The following is a 20,653-nucleotide window of genomic DNA, read 5'->3' as shown; positions in this document are numbered from 1 at the left end:
CTGGTCCTTTGCTGGTTTATGCTGGTCCTTTGCTGGTTTATGCTGGTCCTTTAGCTGGTTTAAACTGGTCCTTTGCTGGTTTGTGCTGGTCCTTTGCTGGTTTATGCTGGTCCTTTTGCTGGTTTGTGCTGGTCCTTTGCCAGCACATGACTAGCATAAACCAGCAAATGACCAGCTAAAACCAGCAAAGGACCAGCACAAACCAGCAAAGGACCAGTTTAAACCAGCAAAGGACCAGCATAAACCAGCAAAAGGACCAGCATAAACCAGCAAAGGACCAGCACAAACCAGCAAAGGACCAGCTTAAACCAGCATCCCAGCGTCAAAACATACCTAACCAGCATATGCTGTTTTTTTTCAACAGGGTTCATTGAAGTGATTACCTTATGGCTATCTTTTAAATAGCATTGCTTGTTTATTATTTCAATAATTGTCATTAGTAGTATCAATACAAAAACAAAACATTGCTATAGATCTATACATGAACAACCGTGTACAAAATAGGTGAAACTGTGAGGAAACCACATGCAAGAGACTGAAAACAAGACTATCGCTTACCTTGTATGTAAACAATAGTGCCGTTCCCAACTGTTCTGAGATATGGAGGTGGGAAGAGAATCTCGATCTCACAGCGATAGAGGTCTGTGTCGTTCCCTCGCAGTCCAGCGATGATCATGTCCACTCTTCCAGAGCTAATATTCCCTCTGCAATTAACTGTGCCATCTGTTGTAAAGTAGGGCTCAGAGAGGTTGACATAAGCGCTACAGAGACTCTCACGGCCGTGCAAACCTTTGTACAGAGACACCTGCATTTCCTCTGGCTTTAACTTTGAACTGAAGGAGCAGCGGAGAGGGACTTCTCCATCTTTCCCAACCACACGATACGGCTGAGACAAACGCAGAGCTGGAAACAAAACAAAAGATCATCAGATATAACCCAAATACTGTTTTTTTGTTTTGTGTGGGTGATAATTTAACTTCATAACATTCATATTTCAAGTACAGAAAAGTTTTAATCTGAATGAACATTTATGACAAAAGTACTTCAAGGTTCACATTAAACTAATATTCCATATACTAATATAATATGCACATATAAATAATATTCCAAAAGAGCCTCAGAATTCTGTCTGAAAAGAGGATCCGGATGTTGGAAGTTGTACATTTAGGTCAAAGTTTGACCCACTTCACTTCAGTTTTGCTACATATTAAAAGAAACATCCTAACTGTCATAGAACAAAGGATAATAGATCAATTCTTCATAAAAAAGAGTAATTATTAATCAAATGTACTTTAGGATTCAAGCTGTTTTGCCACACAGGGGTAAAGCTGTTACCATCTCTAGACTATCTGTGCTTGAAAAGCAACAAACATTTGAAGCTCAGCAGGTACTTACCCAATCCCAGTGGGATATATATAAAGATTCTAATAAGTGTGATAATCATTGTGTCATGTAATAACTGTGGAGGTATCCCCCCTGTCTCTTTATACTGAGTGAGTTCTGGAAAGCTTGTGACGTAGCAGGAAACCTCAAGCTGACTGCAAATGCCCGTAAAGTGCTGAAAATTTTTGCAAATAATGAAGCAATTTGCACAATATGTGTAATCAAGGGGAAAAAAATCGAATGAGCAGAATGAGACTCGAGCAAAAACAGTACAATAGCAGTGGAACTGGAAAATATGGTTAAGGGTGTGGTTTAACTATCACAAAGCCCAGTGGTCAAGAGCTTATTTGACTCTCTGAATTTGGGAAAAATATTAAAATCAGATACACTTGAAAGCGGATTCAGCACTTTCGAAATTAGTTAAATAAATTCTTTTTTTTTTCTTTCTTGCAATTGCAATTGTTCAACATATCTACTCATCACTTGTTCAGTATTGCATCATATCAGATTACAGGGAGTGTTGGAAACTGAAAATGTCTGAAAAGAAATCAAATGAAAGGATGATTAAATATTATTAGGTTAAATCTGAATTTTATTAATCGTATCAAAAATTTTTCCATTCCCTTGGGCTACACTTTATATTAGGTGATTTTACCTACTATTTTCTTATATTACAATTTAAAGCTTTTGATATAGTGCATTTATTGTGTACATACTGAACATGCTGTTCTGTGAAACTAAAATTTGCATTGCTGCATGACACTTTGGAGAACAATGGTTACCGTCTTGCCACCCACCACCCTCCTCTTTTTTCCTGTAATTTCCTGTCTCGCTGTTGCTAACAAAGTGTACTGATATAATAGTATATTTACAATGTTTACAGTGGGGTGCAGATTTGCATGTTGCGTGTATTGCATAATAAGGGCAACACTGTAATTACAGATGCAGAAGTTACAGACACTAAAACTGAGGTGGGATCTTCTATAGTTGTATTGTTGTTGTAGCCTAACAGATCATGCATTCATTGTCTTAAGCAAAATTATATTGATTAGCTTGACTTTCTAATTAAATAGATTGCATTTTTCTCTAAAACATCATTTCAAATCCTACACAAGTCACACTGAAGAAATGCCAGAATCAAAGATGTTTGCAACAATGAGCAGGTTTTATTTAAAGTCAGAGCATCATAGTGTTTCAGTGTAAAAACACACCCACTGAGGATCAAAATCATTCTAATATTGCAATTTGCTGCTTAAGAAACATATATTTTTCTTATGATCAATGTTGAAAACAGCTGAAGTATCCAGCAGGTGAAAACTCATTCATTTTTTGTGGAAACGGGTCATACATTTTCTTCAGGATTCTTTGATTATTAGAAGGTGCTAAAGAACAGCATTTATTTGAAATATATATTTTTTCCCCAACATTATAATAATTAAACATCTAAGATTAAATGTTTTTACTGTTTTTACAGATTTTGAATGCATCCTTGCTTTATTAGACCCCTTTAAAAAAAAAAAAAACTTGCTAATAAGAATTGTTTCTTCAGCAACAAATTAGCATATTTGGAATTATTATTTAAATTTTAAAATATATTAAAATGGAAAACAGTTATTTTATAATAATATGTCTCAATATTACCATTTGCCTTTATTTTTCATCATATAAATGCATACTTGATGAGAGGTTTAATTACTCTTGTCTAAACCGTTGACCCCCAGTGTACATACACTGTATATATATATATATATATATATACAACATCAATAGATACAAGAACAATTAGTAGATCTGTTTAATATACTCTCTGGGCAGTACTGCTCAGCTGATAGGAGGTACAAATGTAACAGCCAGTGGAAGACTGACATATTGCTACGCTGCTGATATTTGTCTTCAGCGTCGTCTGAATCCTCTTGGTCTTGTGTTTATGTAGGGATTCTCAGCTGGCTCTGTGTTCTTGAGTTTATACTGAAATAAAAACACCATATCAGCAATTTCATAGTGTGATAACTTGAAACTTTTCAACCTTGATTTTGTGTGATTCCAGATATACACTTTGAATGCATATTAGGTTGGTTATGAATTTATATTACTGCAAAGAACTGCATGTGTGAGTAAATGTGTGGTTGCAGATATGGATACTTACTTTGAGGTAACGGCCAAAGACAGTGATGAACAGACTATATACAACGATGACCACACAGCCAACAGTAAGTGGCAGTGTGTGATCAGTGGGACAAGTGACAGTTGATTCTTTGGGCAGCAGAGCGTCTGAAATCATATAAATAATATAAACAATACTAAATAAAACATACATTGATGTATTTGACACTTTGTAAAAGTGCTGCTTCTTAACTGGTTTAAAGAAATCCAGCTGGTCTGCAGTTTGGGAGACCAGCTAAGACCAACGGAATATCACAGGTTGGTTTAAACTATTTAAGCAGGGGATCAGACCAATGACTTTTCACTAATCAAATCATAAACTGGAATTAAACACATTTAAATGTGAATTAAAATGAAGTAATTGCTTTTTGTTTTACCTTTAATTAGTAATATAGTCAGGGAAACCTCTGTCCAGATTTGTGAGGCGATTATGCAGTTGTAGAGTCCTGTGTCACTGGCTTCAGTTCTTAAAATCTTATACGAGACTGAGGAGTTTTGTATGTGCACCTGAAACCGCTGCCATGATTGATTACTGTCCACATCACTCAGGATTGTTGAGTGCAGCTTTGTATCTCCCTTGTATAGAGTGATAGATGGTTTTTCATGCTCTGCAAGTGCTGGACAGGACACAAATGCTGTTGCATTTTCATCCACTCTTTTTATTTTGGCTGAAAGATAAAAGCATATATGCACATTTTGATTTTGAAAGAGAAAGTTAGAGATTGAGGATGTGGTGCACTGCACATGGAGTGGAGTTGGCTGTTTCCTCTGCTGTTTTTACCCCTCTTTTTTGTCTATTGATTTGTTTCATTAATGCAAAGTTTAATTTTGTAATATTAATTTAATTTATACAACTTTTTTTATACAATATAAATATTCTGGAGACACTTAGTTATAAATATCCACAAGGATGCAGATTCAAATGCTGCACACCACATAAATAAACTGCACAACTGAATTAAGAAGCAACAGAAAATCTCAAACCTTTCTCATGATAGCAGCTTGAGGAGGATTCAGTAAGTTCAGCATAGAAGAGGGTCAGGAGAACATAGGTCATTGCTATGATCATCTGCTCAAGCATTTCTGCACTGCTGCTCCGAGCACGTGAAAACAGGGGAATATAGCTTCAGAGATTTCACCAACAGATGCACGGGTCAGAGGGGGTGAGGGGGTGGGGGCTGTTTCCTAGCTGCGTCACAATTTAACACTATGGAGGACTGAGGAAAGCAGCCAAATATTTGACAGGGGACTCAAATTTACACTCTGGAGAAAAATGAAGTGTTGCCTTATGGCTATCTTCTTTTGTTATTAATGTAATAAAAACAATGAGTAGAATAAGAAAACTGGCAAAAAATACCATGAAATTAACATTATTCCAACACAAACAAACTTTATATAAAAAGAAGAAACAAAGAAAACAAACACAGACTAGATATTTTCCAACTTGCATGTGTAGGGTTTTTAACAGCTGAAAACGTTATTTAGGATGTGAGTAATTTTCCCTGTTTTGGATATTTACATATCCGAAACATTTATTCTGTTTTTTCTTCACTTTGTGCATTGAAACTTCTCGGCATCATCATGCACAAATACACTGCCTTGCAGTGCAGCATTGCAGTGATAAGAGGAAATGAACGATAACAAAAGGAAAGAAGAGGTGTTGTGTTGTGGTTACATTTTACATTCAGAGTTCCAAGTACATTTTACCATCAGCATTCTGTAACATTCTGCAACTTCTGACTGTATTTACGAGCAGGCAAAGGCTTCTCTACCTCTGAATGCAGTCTTGCATTCCAGAGGTGTAGAGTGTTTGAGTAAATGTAATTAATTACTGTACTTGAGTATCTTTTTGGATATTCTGTAGTTTTACTGAGTATCAAAGATATTAGTAACTTTTATATTCTCTACTTCACTACATTTTTGAATAAGCATCTGTACTCTTTACTCCACTACATTTGTAATTAGTGTTGCAATTACACATTACATTTTGCATGATACCTAGCTTTTTCTGCAGCAGTTTATTTCTGCTACAAAAGAACTACAGGGCACTGAAAGTACAATATCTTGTGCGTTTTGCCCTTACTCACCCAAACTTGTCAACAAGGCTACTTTACGTGAATGTGAGTTCCTTAGCAACGGCAATGAGGCCGAAACCAGCTCATCCAGTGCAAAAAGGCTTTGAATTTTTAATTTTACTTAACATTATTTTTTCACTATTCTCAAGTATTCTTATCCTGTTATTATTCTAAAAGATCAACAATCAAATTAAGAAAGAATTATTTTTTTATATATATCAAAAATTACAAAAATAAATTACATTATATTATTTATCTGTTATACTGAAGAGACATTTTTGAAGGGTTTTGTTGTTGTTGTTGTATTTTTTTTTAGATGTTCAGTTTTATTTTGGTTTTAGAAAATCAATGTGATCGCTGTTCTCACATATCAACTCTTTCTTGTTTTTCACTGGCATGTCTCTTTGATTAGTGCATCTTTGAGACTATATTCAGTATAAGTAAAATACTTAAGTACTGATAAATTCAGATACTTTAAGACTTTTACTCAAGTTGTTTTGAAATTGGTGACTTGTAACTTGTAGTGGAGTAATTTTCACTGTAATGGTTTTCAGGTACTCTTTACACCTCTGTTGCATTCTCTACTAGTCTATAAGTCATTAATCAATAATGTACATCCTGTTCTAAAACAATTTGAAAATGATGTCCAAGTAGGAAATGATTACTCAACCTCAACCAAGATTATCAACACTGCTAATTGTAGTGTGTTTGTGTAGTATTTTTTATGTATACTCTCTTCAAAATGTCAAATATACTGGTGCTTTAATTGCTTAATATATTCATTCAATATTTATAATTGCTACACTTAAAATTGCATTAAACTAGCTTTGAAAACCACATGTAGTAACAGATATAACCACTAAATGGCAGAATAGACACAGAATATCTAGTACCTGTTGCTTAGTTTAATGCTATAACACACAAGGCTGTGAAATTCACTTTCTATGGCATGTTTTGTATATATTTATAAACATCACATTTTTGTCCGTTTACTATTTATTTTTACTATCTACTATGTTCTTTTACGATTAACTATTTTGAACATTTTCAGTTTTTGAATTAATTCCTAATCTTTGGTCTGCTCTGTGCACTGAATGCAGAGCATTTCTAATACAGTGCACATACTATATAGTATATAGTCTCCTCACTAAGCACAGAGACAGTGATGTAGACCACAGAAATAAGGTCATGCTGAGATTGTAGTGGTCTCAGTTTCAAATAGTGTTGATGAGTCACACTTGTTTGATGTGGTTAGGCTTCAGGCCTTCTTGTCTTCATACCCATCTACTTTTATTTCATAACCCTTTGGACCCCTCAACTACCAACATTTTCTGTATGACCCCTGAGGAATCACATAGAAACTTGTGTGTAGAAGCATTAAGTTAATTAAACTGATTAGAGTGTTCCATCAATGAAGTCGATACAAAAGGTTACATGTTCCACAAAGAACATGTTACACTACCATTCAAACGTTTGGGGTCAATAAGATTTATAATTGTTTTTTGAAAGAAGTCTCTTCTCACCAAGGCTGCCTTTATACAATAAAAACAGTCATCATTAGTCCATCTTTACTCCATTCTTCAGTTTCACACGAACTTTCAGAAATCATTTTGTTATGCTGATCTCCTGCATAGGAAACATTTCTTATTATTATCCATTTTAAAAACAGCTGTATGTATATACAGAATGCACCTATATATATATATATATATATATATATATATACTGTATATAGTAACATTATAAATAAATGTCTGAACTGGAGTGTTTAATAACAAAAACAATCTTACTGACCCAGCTTTTGAACGGTAGTGTATGCCTACACGTTCCATTTTTCATACAGAAGCAACAGTAGCACTTATTAATTTCACAATAGAATATTGAAAAAAGTTTGTATTATTTACCTCTGAACTAAAGATTTAAATATCATAATAATGTCATAAAAACTTTAGTTTAAACACGTTTAAGATAGCCAGGGACGCAGAAACGTTACTATGCGAGATAAATATTTATATTGCGCCCCGAAAATGCCCTATACAGCCTAGTAAGTGCGGCCTAATGCATTTCAATGCACAATTGGCACACTTGGTACATAAGATAAAATTTCAGTGGGAGAACCTTTGTGTCAAAACGCAAGCTGAGTCGTATTTCCATGCCATGCATGACGTCACATCGGGTAGGGCGCAATCACATGGATTTCGGGGCTGGACAGGAAACGGAGACGCCAGGAGGAACGCGCATCGGTCCGCAGCTCAGAACGGGAATGGAAGCGGGAGAGAAACGGGAGGCTCGCTCGTCTCACCACCACCACCACCACCATCATCATCATCATCATCATCATCAAATATAAGCGATCGGCACGGGCAGCGAAAACCCGATGTAGGTAGAAGAGGAACTGGGATTCTGTCGCTGGATTTGCGCAACACATCAGTGGCTATTTTCCATTGTTACCGTTTCCTTCGGACAAGACAGAAGCCGCAGAACCGTCGGCTGGTTTGCGACAGTAAGCGCTTACTCTTTATTTATACTCGCTGCTGCATGCGACCTCTTTCTGAAATAAAGATATTAATGAGCGGATCACAAGCATGGCTTGTGTATTTGACGCTGGCGGCGTATTATTAGCTCATTATCTAGGGATACACAGAGGAAAATCCAGGGAACAGCCCTGAAATTCAGACAGCTGTGCAGTGCCTTCAATGTCTGAAGATGAGGGTTGCTCCATTGATTTCAGTAAAAAAAACCGTTATATTCGATAATAAAATACTGAAGCGAGTGATGGAATCTTTTGAAGATGCTGATTTGTAAGGTTTTGCAGTAGGTATTGCGGCATGAATAAGGAATCTGGAATAATGAGGTGAAATTAATTAGTCTGTCAAAGAGAGGATGAGATGCATCTCCATTTATCTGGATACATCTGCTGTTATTCCGGCTCTTGAGGGTGGTTGAGATGTTTAACCTCAGATGTTTCATTTGGTATAAGCCTTTTAGGTTTCCAGCATCGCTGGATCTAACTCATTATTGGTGTTTTTCCTCATCGTACCTGGTGGAGTGTGTTCTGCAGTAACACATACTGCAACCAGATGAGCTGTTGCCAAATTGGATCCACACACACACACACACACACACACACACACACACACACACACACACACACACACACACACACACACACACACACACACACACACACACACACACACACACACACACACACACTGATATGTTCAGGCTCCACCCTTTGCCATGACAGCTGTGGGTTTAGTGCCAGTCTTGGTGCCCATAGAGTGGAGGCCTATTTTCACACAATTTTTGTCCAGCTTGTGTATCTGCTAGCAGGTACCTTTTACTTCAGTGAATATTTATTTTTCAGGCTTTATTTTAAGTCAGTCTCTGTACAGACGTATTGTCACATTACATCGGGTATGCTGTCACAATGAAACCTGCCATTAAATATTTATAGTCTTTCAGCATGTAAACGCTAAAACAATTCAATATAAAATAAATAAATAAATAAAAGTACCTGAATTGTACCTGAAAAAAAAAAATGAAAGTACAGAACAGTTTTCAAGAATGATTTTTGAAGGATCATGTGACACTGAAGACTGGAGTAATGACTGCTGAAAATTCAGCTTTGCCATTAGGAAAAATAATATTTTAAAATGTACTCAAATTGAAAAAAATTCTTTTAAATTGTATCTCCTATAGAATGTTCTAAAAGCCACTTTTTGGTGGCAACCAAAGCCACTTTTTTTTTGTAAGTAAAAAATGCTAGTGAAGTGGTCAAGACAGTCCAAAATCATGTCTTTATGTCTCTTATGCTATACTTTAGCAGTATATTGTGGATGACTATCATATAAAAATGTCCTTTAAGTGAGTAGATTATCTTGTACATGCATTAATAAATGCATCTTTGATTACGTCGGTATGCATAGAGGCTAGAGGCAGATTGGAAGAGTGCAGATCTGAAATGTGTATCATTACAGGAAATATTCTAGTGAGCTCTTTGCCACAGCTTGCCACTGCGCTTGCTGCTGGTAATGCATTAAACTTAAGATTTATTTTTCTGCACAGAGTGCTGATGCTTCAGTCTAAGCCAGTGGGAGCAGTAGAATATGTGCTGAGAGGGATGCAAAACCTTGAAATTGTTTTTTTTTTTTAATTGAATGGGAAGTTTAGTCTTCGTTGTTGCTATTTCTATAAGGCCTTTCCCCTAAAATGCACTGTTAGTGTTATTCATAGAATTAGTTTTCATTACCTCTCAACATATGTGCAGCAGTAAGCCAATGTCCACCCCCATCGGATTCCTCTTTCTAGAGCTGGCCTCCTATACCAGAATGACGTCAGGTGATTGTGAAACTAGGGTGGATGCTGGCTGTGAGGACCCTGGAGTCCAGATGCAGAGAGTCTAGCAGCCTAGATCTTTTTCTGCTCGACAGATTCTTTGTTCTAAGTGATCATAAATGAGTCCTGATAAAGATCCAGAAGGTTCTCTGTATTGCTGACCTTGGCAGCATGAGCAGCTATCTGACAGCTCACACAGCGCCCACTATCCCTCGACTCGGGACTGAAACTGGAGATGACTGCGAGGCTCTTTAGGACGAAGAAAAAGAGCAGATGAAGAGGAAACAGGCAGCTAGGATGAAAGGGAGTGAAATGATTTAAATTAATAGCGTCCCACGAGTCTCGGACGAAAGGACGTCCTTTGTTGGGGCAGGAGCAGGTCAACCGTGTGCATCAATCTTCAAGGCAGCACAAGTGCAATATTGCTAATGTTTCGTGAGTGAGGGAGGACTTCGTGCCAACTTTAATCAGCTAATTTCGGTGACATCTGCTGTATGGCAGCTTAAATGTATTGTCAGGTGTGTGTGATCTGTCATCGGCTTATAGTTGGCTCATGAATGGCACTCAATGCAGATGTTTGCTCTCTTGGATAACAGACCAAAGCCCGATTTGTCATCAGAATGATTTGTCATAAACCCTTCTGTCTCCATCACACTGCAAACATGTAAAGGTGGAACAGGGTGACTCATGACTCATGCAGAGCATTTGTACACATGGTTTGTTGAGCTTTGCATTGTGATCCGGTATTTTATTTAGGTGTGTTTGGTTTTGCATTATGTTCACATCAATGTGAACTGTGTTACTACAATGGCAGATTCTGCTCCCTTGCACTGGCTTCCCTTCTGACAGTACTGCTTACATTGTAACCTGCCTATGTTGGGTAAAAGATTAAAAGTGTTTATAGCCTCTCATCCAGTGTTGTTTTAGAAACATTGGCAGCTGCCACCAGGCAGTGACATGGTTTTATCTGTGTGTGTGAAAGGCAGACTGTTGGAGAGGAAGATTTGTTGCATTCATACATTCAATTTGCCGTCACAATGCATGATTTAGATTTACCAAAACATTAAGTTGCAATGAAACAGAAATGGTGGGAGATCTTTTCTTCCGTATTGTAAATGGATTAGGCTTATTGTGGGAAAAATGGGTTTGGACTTGGTTCTGTCCATTGGTTGTTGATTGGATGGAAGCATATATGAATGCAAGTTAGGGCTGTCAAAAAAAATGTTGAATTTCGAATATTCGTCGAATTTCAAATAAAAATCCACATTCGAATGCAAAAACGTTGCATTCAAATTTTAGGTGTGCGTTAAGGAGGCTGCCTTATCAGCAGCGCACGAGATGCGATGACGATGTAAGTGTTGTTGCATTTTAATGTTTTTGTTAACCTATCCAGTTGAAGCTACTAGATGCGGTGCTGCTGCGTTGTTCATTCAAAATATTGCAGAAAAAGAGAACGTCAATGCGGAGAAGATCCTGTTTACATCAAAACTGAAACCAAGCCGTTCACACAGAACACATATTTCGCGCATTTTCTAGAGGGACATCTATCACCGTTGCACTCGCATCTCGCACAAAGGAGCCGCATGTTTAGAAAGCCATGTAAAATTAATGCAAGTTTAACTTTGAAAAAAACATATATCGAGGGTTTATGGTGGGTTTTTTTCCCCATCCTACTGCATCTCAATATTTTTAAATGAAAAATGTACTCTGTGTGATTGGCTTTCCGCCCTTTGTATTAAACTATGCATACATACATTATGCTGTTTTGTTTATAGTTGTTTAAGCAACTTAATTAATTATAGTTGGTTTATAAAAATTATTTTAAACATTATGCACTATTTTTCCCACAGATATTTTGCTCGATGTGCCCTCTTGTGGCCTCAGGAGAGAAGCCAAAAGCTTTTCTTCACCCTAACTGAAATTATGCATTTTAAATTCGAATATAATTCGAATTTTGATAATATTTAAGTACAAAATTCGAATTTAGTTTTTCAGCCATTTTGACAGCCCTAATGCAAGTTTGCAGTCAATTAGAAAGGTGCTTAAGCTGATCAAATTAATGGAGATACATCACCAAAGAGAAGTCTGCCGTGCCACTGGAAAATCAAGTTAAGACATTTTGTTTATGAGGTCAGAAAAAAAAAAAAAAAATTGAACTCATTCCTGGAGGAATTGTTCACAATAAGATCTACAACACCTACATTTAGAAAACAGATTTCATTTGATGCCAACTTTAAAAGAGAGTTGTGTATGTTGTTTCCCAATGGTGCAATACTTTGTCCTGTTTCACTTTAATTTGCACTAAAAATAAGCAATTTTTTGGTTTGTTTCCACTGAAAAGTGTAAGTATTGTGACTCTGTGGTCATAAACATTGATCTTTGTTTTTGAACATCTTGACCAGCACAGCAACATTGTTAGTTTGGGTTTGGGACTTTGTTTGACCAATGGTAGATGGAGACGGGGAAATGTTCGGAAAAACCTATTCGAAAACAAACATAATTTTTGCAATTCCATGGAGACACTAGTGGCACAAAAACGACACACTTCACCTTTATCTCCCAAAAACTTCTTTGTCGTAAGCAGTGTTGTGTAAGTTACTTTTGAAAAGTAATTAATTACTAATTACATTATCAATATTGTATTTAAATGACTTTTCTCTATTACTCTCTCTGAAAAGTAACTTAATTACTCAGTAAGTAACTTAATTATAATTACTTTTCTAATTACTCTGTCTGAAAAGTAATTGAATTATTCAATAAGTAACTTAATTATCTGAATCGTTAATTACTTCTTAAAATCCATATAAAACTTGATGCATAGACAATAGAAATTAAACTCTTAATTCTTTCAGTTTGAGTTAAACATGGAATAGTTTAGCCTTTTAGCTTTAAAACAACTGTAATACTTACATTTTAATAAAAAATGTAGCCTTCTTTGGTTAACGAATTACTCTGCAAAATATCTGAATAACAAAAAAGCTCATGTAACTTTTAAGTAACTTTTATAAATGTGCCTTAGAAGAAAGCATTACTGGTGCATCTTGAGATAAAAAAATGGCACTGACATATTTTAAGGTATGTCAGTGCAAGTTTATTTCAGTTAAAACAGCTCAGAAATGTATTTTAGTCTGGGATAGGCTTAAACCTTGTAAACCAGGGGTACATGTATCAAGCTGTAAGCATTAAACTTTTCAAAGCAATGAGTACCATATTTCATACACACTGACATAGCTCTATGTACATGTATACAACATTAGTAGTCACTTATACTAATTTTGTCAGTCCTAACAAAAAACAACATGATTTTGTACTGTCATAAATCCCTATAAACCTTGATGCATAGAAATGAAACTCTTAATTCTTTCAGTTTGAGTTAAACATGGAATAGTTTAGCCTTTTAGCTTTAAAACAACTGTAATACTTATTTTAATAAAAAATGTAACCTTCTTTGGTTAACAAATATAATTACTCTGCAAAATATCTGAATAACAAAAAAAGCTTAAGAGAAGTTAAACATTACGCCCTGGTTTCCCAGACTGGGCTTAGATTAAGCCAGGATTAGGCCATAGTTCAATTACGTCATTTAAGTAACTTTTATAAACGTGCCTTAGCAGAAAACATTTCTGGTGTGCATCTTGAAACAATGGCACTGACATATTTTAAGGCAAGTTTCTTTCAGTTAAAACAGCTCAGACATGCACTTTAGTCTGGGACTAGGCTTAAGCCTTGTCTTTGAAACCAGGGGTACATGTATCAAGCTGTAAGCATTAAACTTTTCAAAGCAATGAGTACCATATTTCATACACACTGACATAGCTCTATGTACATGTATACAACATTAGTAGTCACTTATACTAATTTTGTCAGTCCTAACAAAAAACAACATGATTTTGTACTGTCATTCATGCACATATGCTTTGTCTGTATTACATGCAAATGGACACATAGTTCATAAACAACAATCTGATATTTTATAAACTACATTCTTAGTGCTTAGCACACTATAAACATCGACATCTGATAGTAGATCAGTAAACACTGATCTAAACATTCCTAGACTGTAACATTCATCATGCTGCAGTGTAAACATTCCCATTACTTTATTTCTATATCTTATTATAGCAAATAAAAATATTTACATCCTCGTTTTGTATGACATTTAGCCTATATGTAATAAGTTGCCTATATCCTATATATGAATGCATATCATATTTCAGCATATTTTACTCGCTTTCACACATTTCAGTTTGGCCAGATAGTTTAGGAAAAGGCCAAATAGTAAAATGCGTACAAGTTTATATAAAAAAATAACACGTTAACTAATGTAATAAATTACAGAAATGATCTCCTCCACTGAATAAAGCCGCGTCAGATCGCGCTGTTCTTCTGAGGTAAATTCCAGCTTATTCCTAGAGTCTTCTTCCAAAAACAATAAAAAACAGATGAAAATCCCTATAAACCTTGATGCATAGAAATGAAACTCTTAATTCTTTCAGTTTGAGTTAAACATGGAATAGTTTAGCCTTTTAGCTTTAAAACAACTGTAATACTTACATTTTAATAAAAAATGTAGCCTTCTTTGGTTAACGAATTACTCTGCAAAATATCTGAATAACAAAAAAGCTCATGTAACTTTTAAGTAACTTTTATAAATGTGCCTTAGAAGAAAGCATTACTGGTGCATCTTGAGATAAAAAAATGGCACTGACATATTTTAAGGTATGTCAGTGCAAGTTTATTTCAGTTAAAACAGCTCAGAAATGTATTTTAGTCTGGGATAGGCTTAAACCTTGTAAACCAGGGGTACATGTATCAAGCTGTAAGCATTAAACTTTTCAAAGCAATGAGTACCATATTTCATACACACTGACATAGCTCTATGTACATGTATACAACATTAGTAGTCACTTATACTAATTTTGTCAGTCCTAACAAAAAACAACATGATTTTGTACTGTCATTCATGCACATATGCTTTGTCTGTATTACATGCAAATGGACACATAGTTCATAAACAACAATCTGATATTTTATAAACTACATTCTTAGTGCTTAGCACACTATAAACATCGACATCTGATAGTAGATCAGTAAACACTGATCTAAACATTCCTAGACTGTAACATTCATCATGCTGCAGTGTAAACATTCCCATTACTTTATTTCTATATCTTATTATAGCAAATAAAAATATTTACATCCTCGTTTTGTATGACATTTAGCCTATATGTAATAAGTTGCCTATATCCTATATATGAATGCATATCATATTTCAGCATATTTTACTCGCTTTCACACATTTCAGTTTGGCCAGATAGTTTAGGAAAAGGCCAAATAGTAAAATGCGTACAAGTTTATATAAAAAAATAACACGTTAACTAATGTAATAAATTACAGAAATGATCTCCTCCACTGAATAAAGCCGCGTCAGATCGCGCTGTTCTTCTGAGGTAAATTCCAGCTTATTCCTAGAGTCTTCTTCCAAAAACAATAAAAAACAGATGAATCTTGATTTTTTTTAATACATTTTTTCTATATAGGTGACTAGGTGTTTGCGCACAGATATGGCTGCAGATAATGAGCTCAGAGACGGGAAAGACTGTATCTCGCTTTAGTTTCATATGGATTACATAATCAGAGAATATTCGTTTTCGATTTGAATTGGTTCATTTAAAAGTAGACACTAAGTTTTCTATAGACATATTTCTCACGTCTGTGTGTCAAGTATTTGCCGAGTTTCGGTTTGTTTTTGTGACGCGTTTCAGAAAGAAGTTCACGGAGACCAAAACAGCAGAAAGCGCTCCCTGTTTTGTTTATTTTACAAAGGTTTTGTTGTTATTTTCAGTGTATACAAATAAAAGTAGACTGTTTGCAGATTCGATTGATGTCTTAGTCTTATCTGTATCTGAGTATTTTAGGTACTTTTCTCTGTCATCAGGAAAAACTGCAGGCGAATGCGCCGGTGCGCAGAAGGTTAAAGACGCTGCAATCAGTTTTACCTTTAGACGATAAATTTATAGATTTCAAATTCAATATTGATTTTAGAACTGTTGAAATTTTTACGCAAATACTTTATAAGTAACTGTAATTAAGTTACCTAAAAATGAACAATATTCCCTTACTTTACTTTTTTCAGTGGATAAGTAATTTAATTACAGTAACACGTTACACCCAACACTGGTCGTAAGTCAGGACTCCATCAAACACGGTGAAATGTCACAGACCCTTTTTAGCTTGAGAGGCAGGGATCTTTCTCGGAGCCCTAGCTTTTGCTAAGGAGCCTGAAAAACTTTCTGGGTTAAACAATTTATGTGAGGCATATTGTTGCAATGGAAATTTGTTTATAGTAATACCCTGATAATTTAATATTTGAGCTAAGTTTTTTTATTTGCCTCTTTTAGAGCATGTGCCAGCCCGCTCTTCTGTTATAAACAGCATTTTTATACATGGCTGATTGAACACAATCCACACCTCAGAGCGTTACTTGAGGGTTGCACGCTGACATTTCACTTATTTATTTCTTTATCGTCTCAGGCAAACAGTCATATTTACTAGAGCCCGACCGATATGTTTTTTTTTGGGGCCGATACCGATACCGATATTTGGGAGTAAAAAAGGCCGATATCGATATATCGGCCGATATTCTTTGCGGGGGTGGTCTCATTCGAAAGAGGGCCTCGAGACGTACACTCGATTCATGTTCGAGAGGGTTCCTCGAGCTGAAGGGATCCCCCGAATTTGGTGCAGATCCGCCGCGCCGTTACGGAGATATGGCCGTTCAAAGTTTCAATGGTTTTCCATAGACTTAAGGTTTAAAGCGTTTCATCCAGGTCGCCAGTAGCAAACAATGGAGTGCGCTCTGCTGGACAAACTAAGTAATTGCACCATTTCAAGCACTTTATCTGCGTTATATGCTCTGTAAAAAAAAAAAAATTTCATATCGGCGGCATATTCACCGATACCGATATATCGGCGACAGGCTCATATCGGTCGATAATATCGGCTAAACGATATATCGGTCGGGCTCTAATATTTACCATTATTTGGTACATTTTTAAAGGATAAAAATCCAGTCATTTCAATAGAAATCTATGCGTTTTGGAATTTTGTCTGAGGATGAAAGATTTCCCCACGCAGATTTCACAATGGGCTGGTAACACGAATCTGGTGTGTTGACCAACAGACAGCTGTTTGTTTTGAAAGTGACATTTGTGTGAGCTGTGCTTCATAACATTTCTATACTATTGAAAATAGGCAACAGACCCTTTTGCCTGTGAATGTTTGCCCGAAATTCTGCTAATGTTACCACAACTAAGACTATATCTCACCCAAAATATGAAAATTTTTTCATGCACTCACCCTCATGTTGTTGCAAACCCATATGACTTGGCAAGAAAGTCATACAAGTTTAGACAACATGAGGGTGAGTAAACAATGACGGATTTATATTTTAAATCTGTTAAGACCACAGATAGTGGAATGGTTCTTTTGACAGGCTACAGCCTTCATTTGAGCTCCTTTAGCCACTGACAGTCAATGAGATTAAGTGTCACATTATACTGCTGCCAAGATTTTATGGACACAGTTGACCTTGGCAGCCTTCTTTCCCGCGTCCCTCTGAGAGAACTGGCTGTTTCCCATAGGACACGGGCTAAAGGGAGAGAAGGAATGAATAACCAGAGCTCTATCAGTTCTGCTCAAGGACTACCATCAGACGAGTGTGATGTGACACTCTCAACATGTGCTGTTTGTCCTCCTTTAGTGCATAACTGACAGAAGTTTCTCTGTTCTTGCATTCCTCAGGAGTGCTTCAGAAATGCAGTACATGTGATTCTTATTATGAGGCACCATATTAAGGGATAATGTACAGTCAGCAGCTCATTACAAAATAAACCAGATGGAGTAATCAGGACCACAATACGAAGTAAAGGTGTCTTGTAACACCCTAAACGGGTTAATTTTGTGGTTACGACCGGCAGTCGTGGCCTAATAGTTAGAGAGTTGGACTTGTAACCCTTGGGTTCGAGTCTCAGGTCCGGCAGGAATTGTCGGTGGGGGGCGTGAATAAGCAGGGCTCTCTTCCACCTTCAATACCATGACTGAGGTGAGACCCTTGAGCAAGGCACCGAACCCCCAACTGCTTCCCGGGCGCCGCAGCAATATGGCTGCCCACTGCTCCGGGTGTGTGTTCACGGTGTGTGTGTGTTCACTACTAGTAAATGCAGAGCACAAATTCCGAGTATGGGTCACCATACTTGGCCACACGTCATTAAACTCACTTCACTTCACTGACTGTACATTATCCTGCTTTTTACATGGCCACTTACCAAATAAATACACAATATTGATTTGAGCTATATTGAGTTTTATTATATGAGAAAAAAGAGTGGTACAAGAGACATAAAACACAGCTATGTAGGAAATCAGTCATTGAACCAGTCAGTAAATTAATCGGTCAGTAAATTTCTTTTAAAGGGGTGGTTCACTGTTTTTTTTCTAGGCTTGATTGTGTTTATGAGGTGCAGTCTAACATGTGTTAATGCTTAGTTTGTTAAAAAACACATTATTTTTCACATAATTTACCTTTATTGCACACCGCTCTGTCCCTTCTCTGAGAAACGTGTTGATCATTTCCTTCTTTTATGAAGCCCCTCCCTCAGAAATAGGCGATGGGCTCTGATTGGTTAGCTAGTCCAGTGTGTTGTGATTGGCTAAACCGCCTCTAGTGTGTGTCTAAATGTCCGGCCCCTCACGTCACATGTGCTCCGGTTGTATTGTAAACAACAGCATCATTAATTTCGCTTATTAGTTTGAGCCCCATTGAGAAGCAGAGGATATTATTGAAGAGGATCGTGCAGAACCTGTGCAAGCACGGCTTTTAATGGTAGGCCTATGTTTTTTGTTTGTTGTTGTCTCATACTTTTAGATATGCTGTTATTTGTAAATGCTATGCTTATGTTAGCTTTTAATACATGGTTTTATCCTGATTAAAGCTTTAATACAGTACAGTAACTGCACGCGCGTCCATGTTTAACGCTTCTCATAGACGATATCTCCGTTTGCATTGAACTTTCAGCTTCGTAACTTTGCAGATATTGTTTATGCTCAAACATCAACATTACACACTAACTAACGTTAAAAAAGTGAAATCGCAATCAACCACCTCTTTAATTAGACATCGTGATATAGGATCTTAAAACAATAAACCCACGATTCATTAGTGAAAAATTAAATATGGCCTTGACTCTAAGGTGTATCATGCAGTGGATATTATATATATACAAAAATATTTACTTGACAGCAGAATGATTGACCAATCAGAACCATGTATTCAAGGTAATCAGTCTTGTTAATGTTTGTTTCACATTATTGATGTTCACTGCTGATAGAAAGCACTTTAAACATGTTTGTGGTGAAGCAGATTTGCCTGTGGTGCTTTCTGATATTTTTGTGACCGCTGAGAGAGTTGGTTGTTGTCGATAACAGTGCTGTAGATGAAGCTGTCATCAGTTGCATTTGGTGAGAAAGGTGGTATAATTTGTGTAAGGTAATATCTAAGTAGTTTGTATGCCATGATATTTTGCTGATTTATTCTGTTGCTGCGTGAGCTGCTTTTGTTTTGGTGAATAGGTTGAACAATGCCTCACCCTATGTAAATACACTACATGATTCAGCCAATCAGCTCTCCTTCTCCTCCAGCAGTGCACAGATTTGGTTTCAGTAAAAGGTGAAGTACAGTTTAGTAAGATGCATTGTCTAATTTCTATGCTGGTGGTGTTGCATAGAGTAATCTGTTAGTTTGAAAAAGGCCCAATTTGGCAACATTGGCATGCACCATTGATGTGAGTTTGGAATGGGACTACCTGTTTGTCTGAACTAAGAAAGGCTTATACCAGGAAAAAAAGCTATCCGTAAGCATTCCCATCAGTCTCAATGCCAGTTGATTGTCTTCTGGTGCAGGACCCCTCAGAAGTATATGATTTAAAATTTGCTATCTTTGCTCATGTGCATTGGCAGTAGGGTTGGGTACCGAAACCTGGTGCCAATATGGCACCGGTCCCTATGTAACCGGTATGTACTAGAACCAAATCAGAATGCAGATTTCGGTGCCTCATTTCGGTGCCACTTAAATGCTTGAGCGATCGATTGAAATATTTGTTCTCTGGTTCTCCGAAATGGACATAAGGATCACCAGCACCACATGTGAAAAATTATTTCCCGACTATTGTTTTCACATTCCAACTTAAAAGCACAACTCGGGAAATGAGAGCATCCGAGGAGCGTGTGAATGCAGCAACAATTACACTTGCTCTGACTGCAGCAGGTAGTCTACCGTTAGCTAGCTAAGCTAAACATTCTTAAAGGCACAATATGTAAGATTTTTTTATTAAAATATCCAAAAACCACTAGAACAGTGTTATATATTTTGCTGACTTGTGTACTTACATTATCCCAAATGTTTCGAAGAATGTTTAAATCCAGAGAAATAAGCAATTTTAACTAGTGACACGGAGCGTGTCCATAATGTCATTGTGTCACCTGCCAATGACGTCATAAGAGATTTCCGGTTTTGTTTTGTAGAAAACATGGAAACACCAAAGACGCTTTAATATATTATGCGTTTTATTAGACAGGTAACGACCGCACAGAGTAGCATAATAACAGAACTTTCAAATGTATCTAGTATGATA

The 20,653-nt window shown here is 36.5% G+C and overlaps 2 protein-coding genes across 2 annotated transcripts in view; one reads left to right on the top strand and one right to left on the bottom strand.

Moving 5' to 3' along the window:
- Positions 1–1,444, bottom strand: part of LOC107668370 (T-cell-specific surface glycoprotein CD28-like) — a 3,094-nt gene extending 1,650 nt beyond the window's left edge. The window contains exons 1-2 of the mRNA XM_016460210.1: positions 1,396–1,444; positions 559–903 (exon numbers count right to left, since the gene is read on the bottom strand). Coding sequence (XP_016315696.1) covers positions 559–903; positions 1,396–1,444 — 394 coding nt within the window. The remainder of the gene's footprint in view (positions 1–558; positions 904–1,395) is intronic.
- A 6,367-nt stretch (positions 1,445–7,811) lies between these two features.
- The window catches only part of LOC107668371 (ras-associated and pleckstrin homology domains-containing protein 1-like), a 73,391-nt gene continuing 60,549 nt past the window's right edge, over positions 7,812–20,653 (top strand). Inside the window, exon 1 of the mRNA XM_016460211.1 lies at positions 7,812–8,124. The gene's annotated coding sequence lies outside the window, so the exon portion shown is untranslated. The remainder of the gene's footprint in view (positions 8,125–20,653) is intronic.

The sequence above is a fragment of the Sinocyclocheilus anshuiensis genome, unplaced genomic scaffold (assembly GCF_001515605.1).
Source record: "Sinocyclocheilus anshuiensis isolate Anshui unplaced genomic scaffold, SAMN03320099.WGS_v1.1 scaffold1237, whole genome shotgun sequence".
NCBI lineage: Eukaryota > Metazoa > Chordata > Actinopteri > Cypriniformes > Cyprinidae > Sinocyclocheilus > Sinocyclocheilus anshuiensis.
This window is presented reverse-complemented; position numbering and strand designations above follow the sequence as displayed.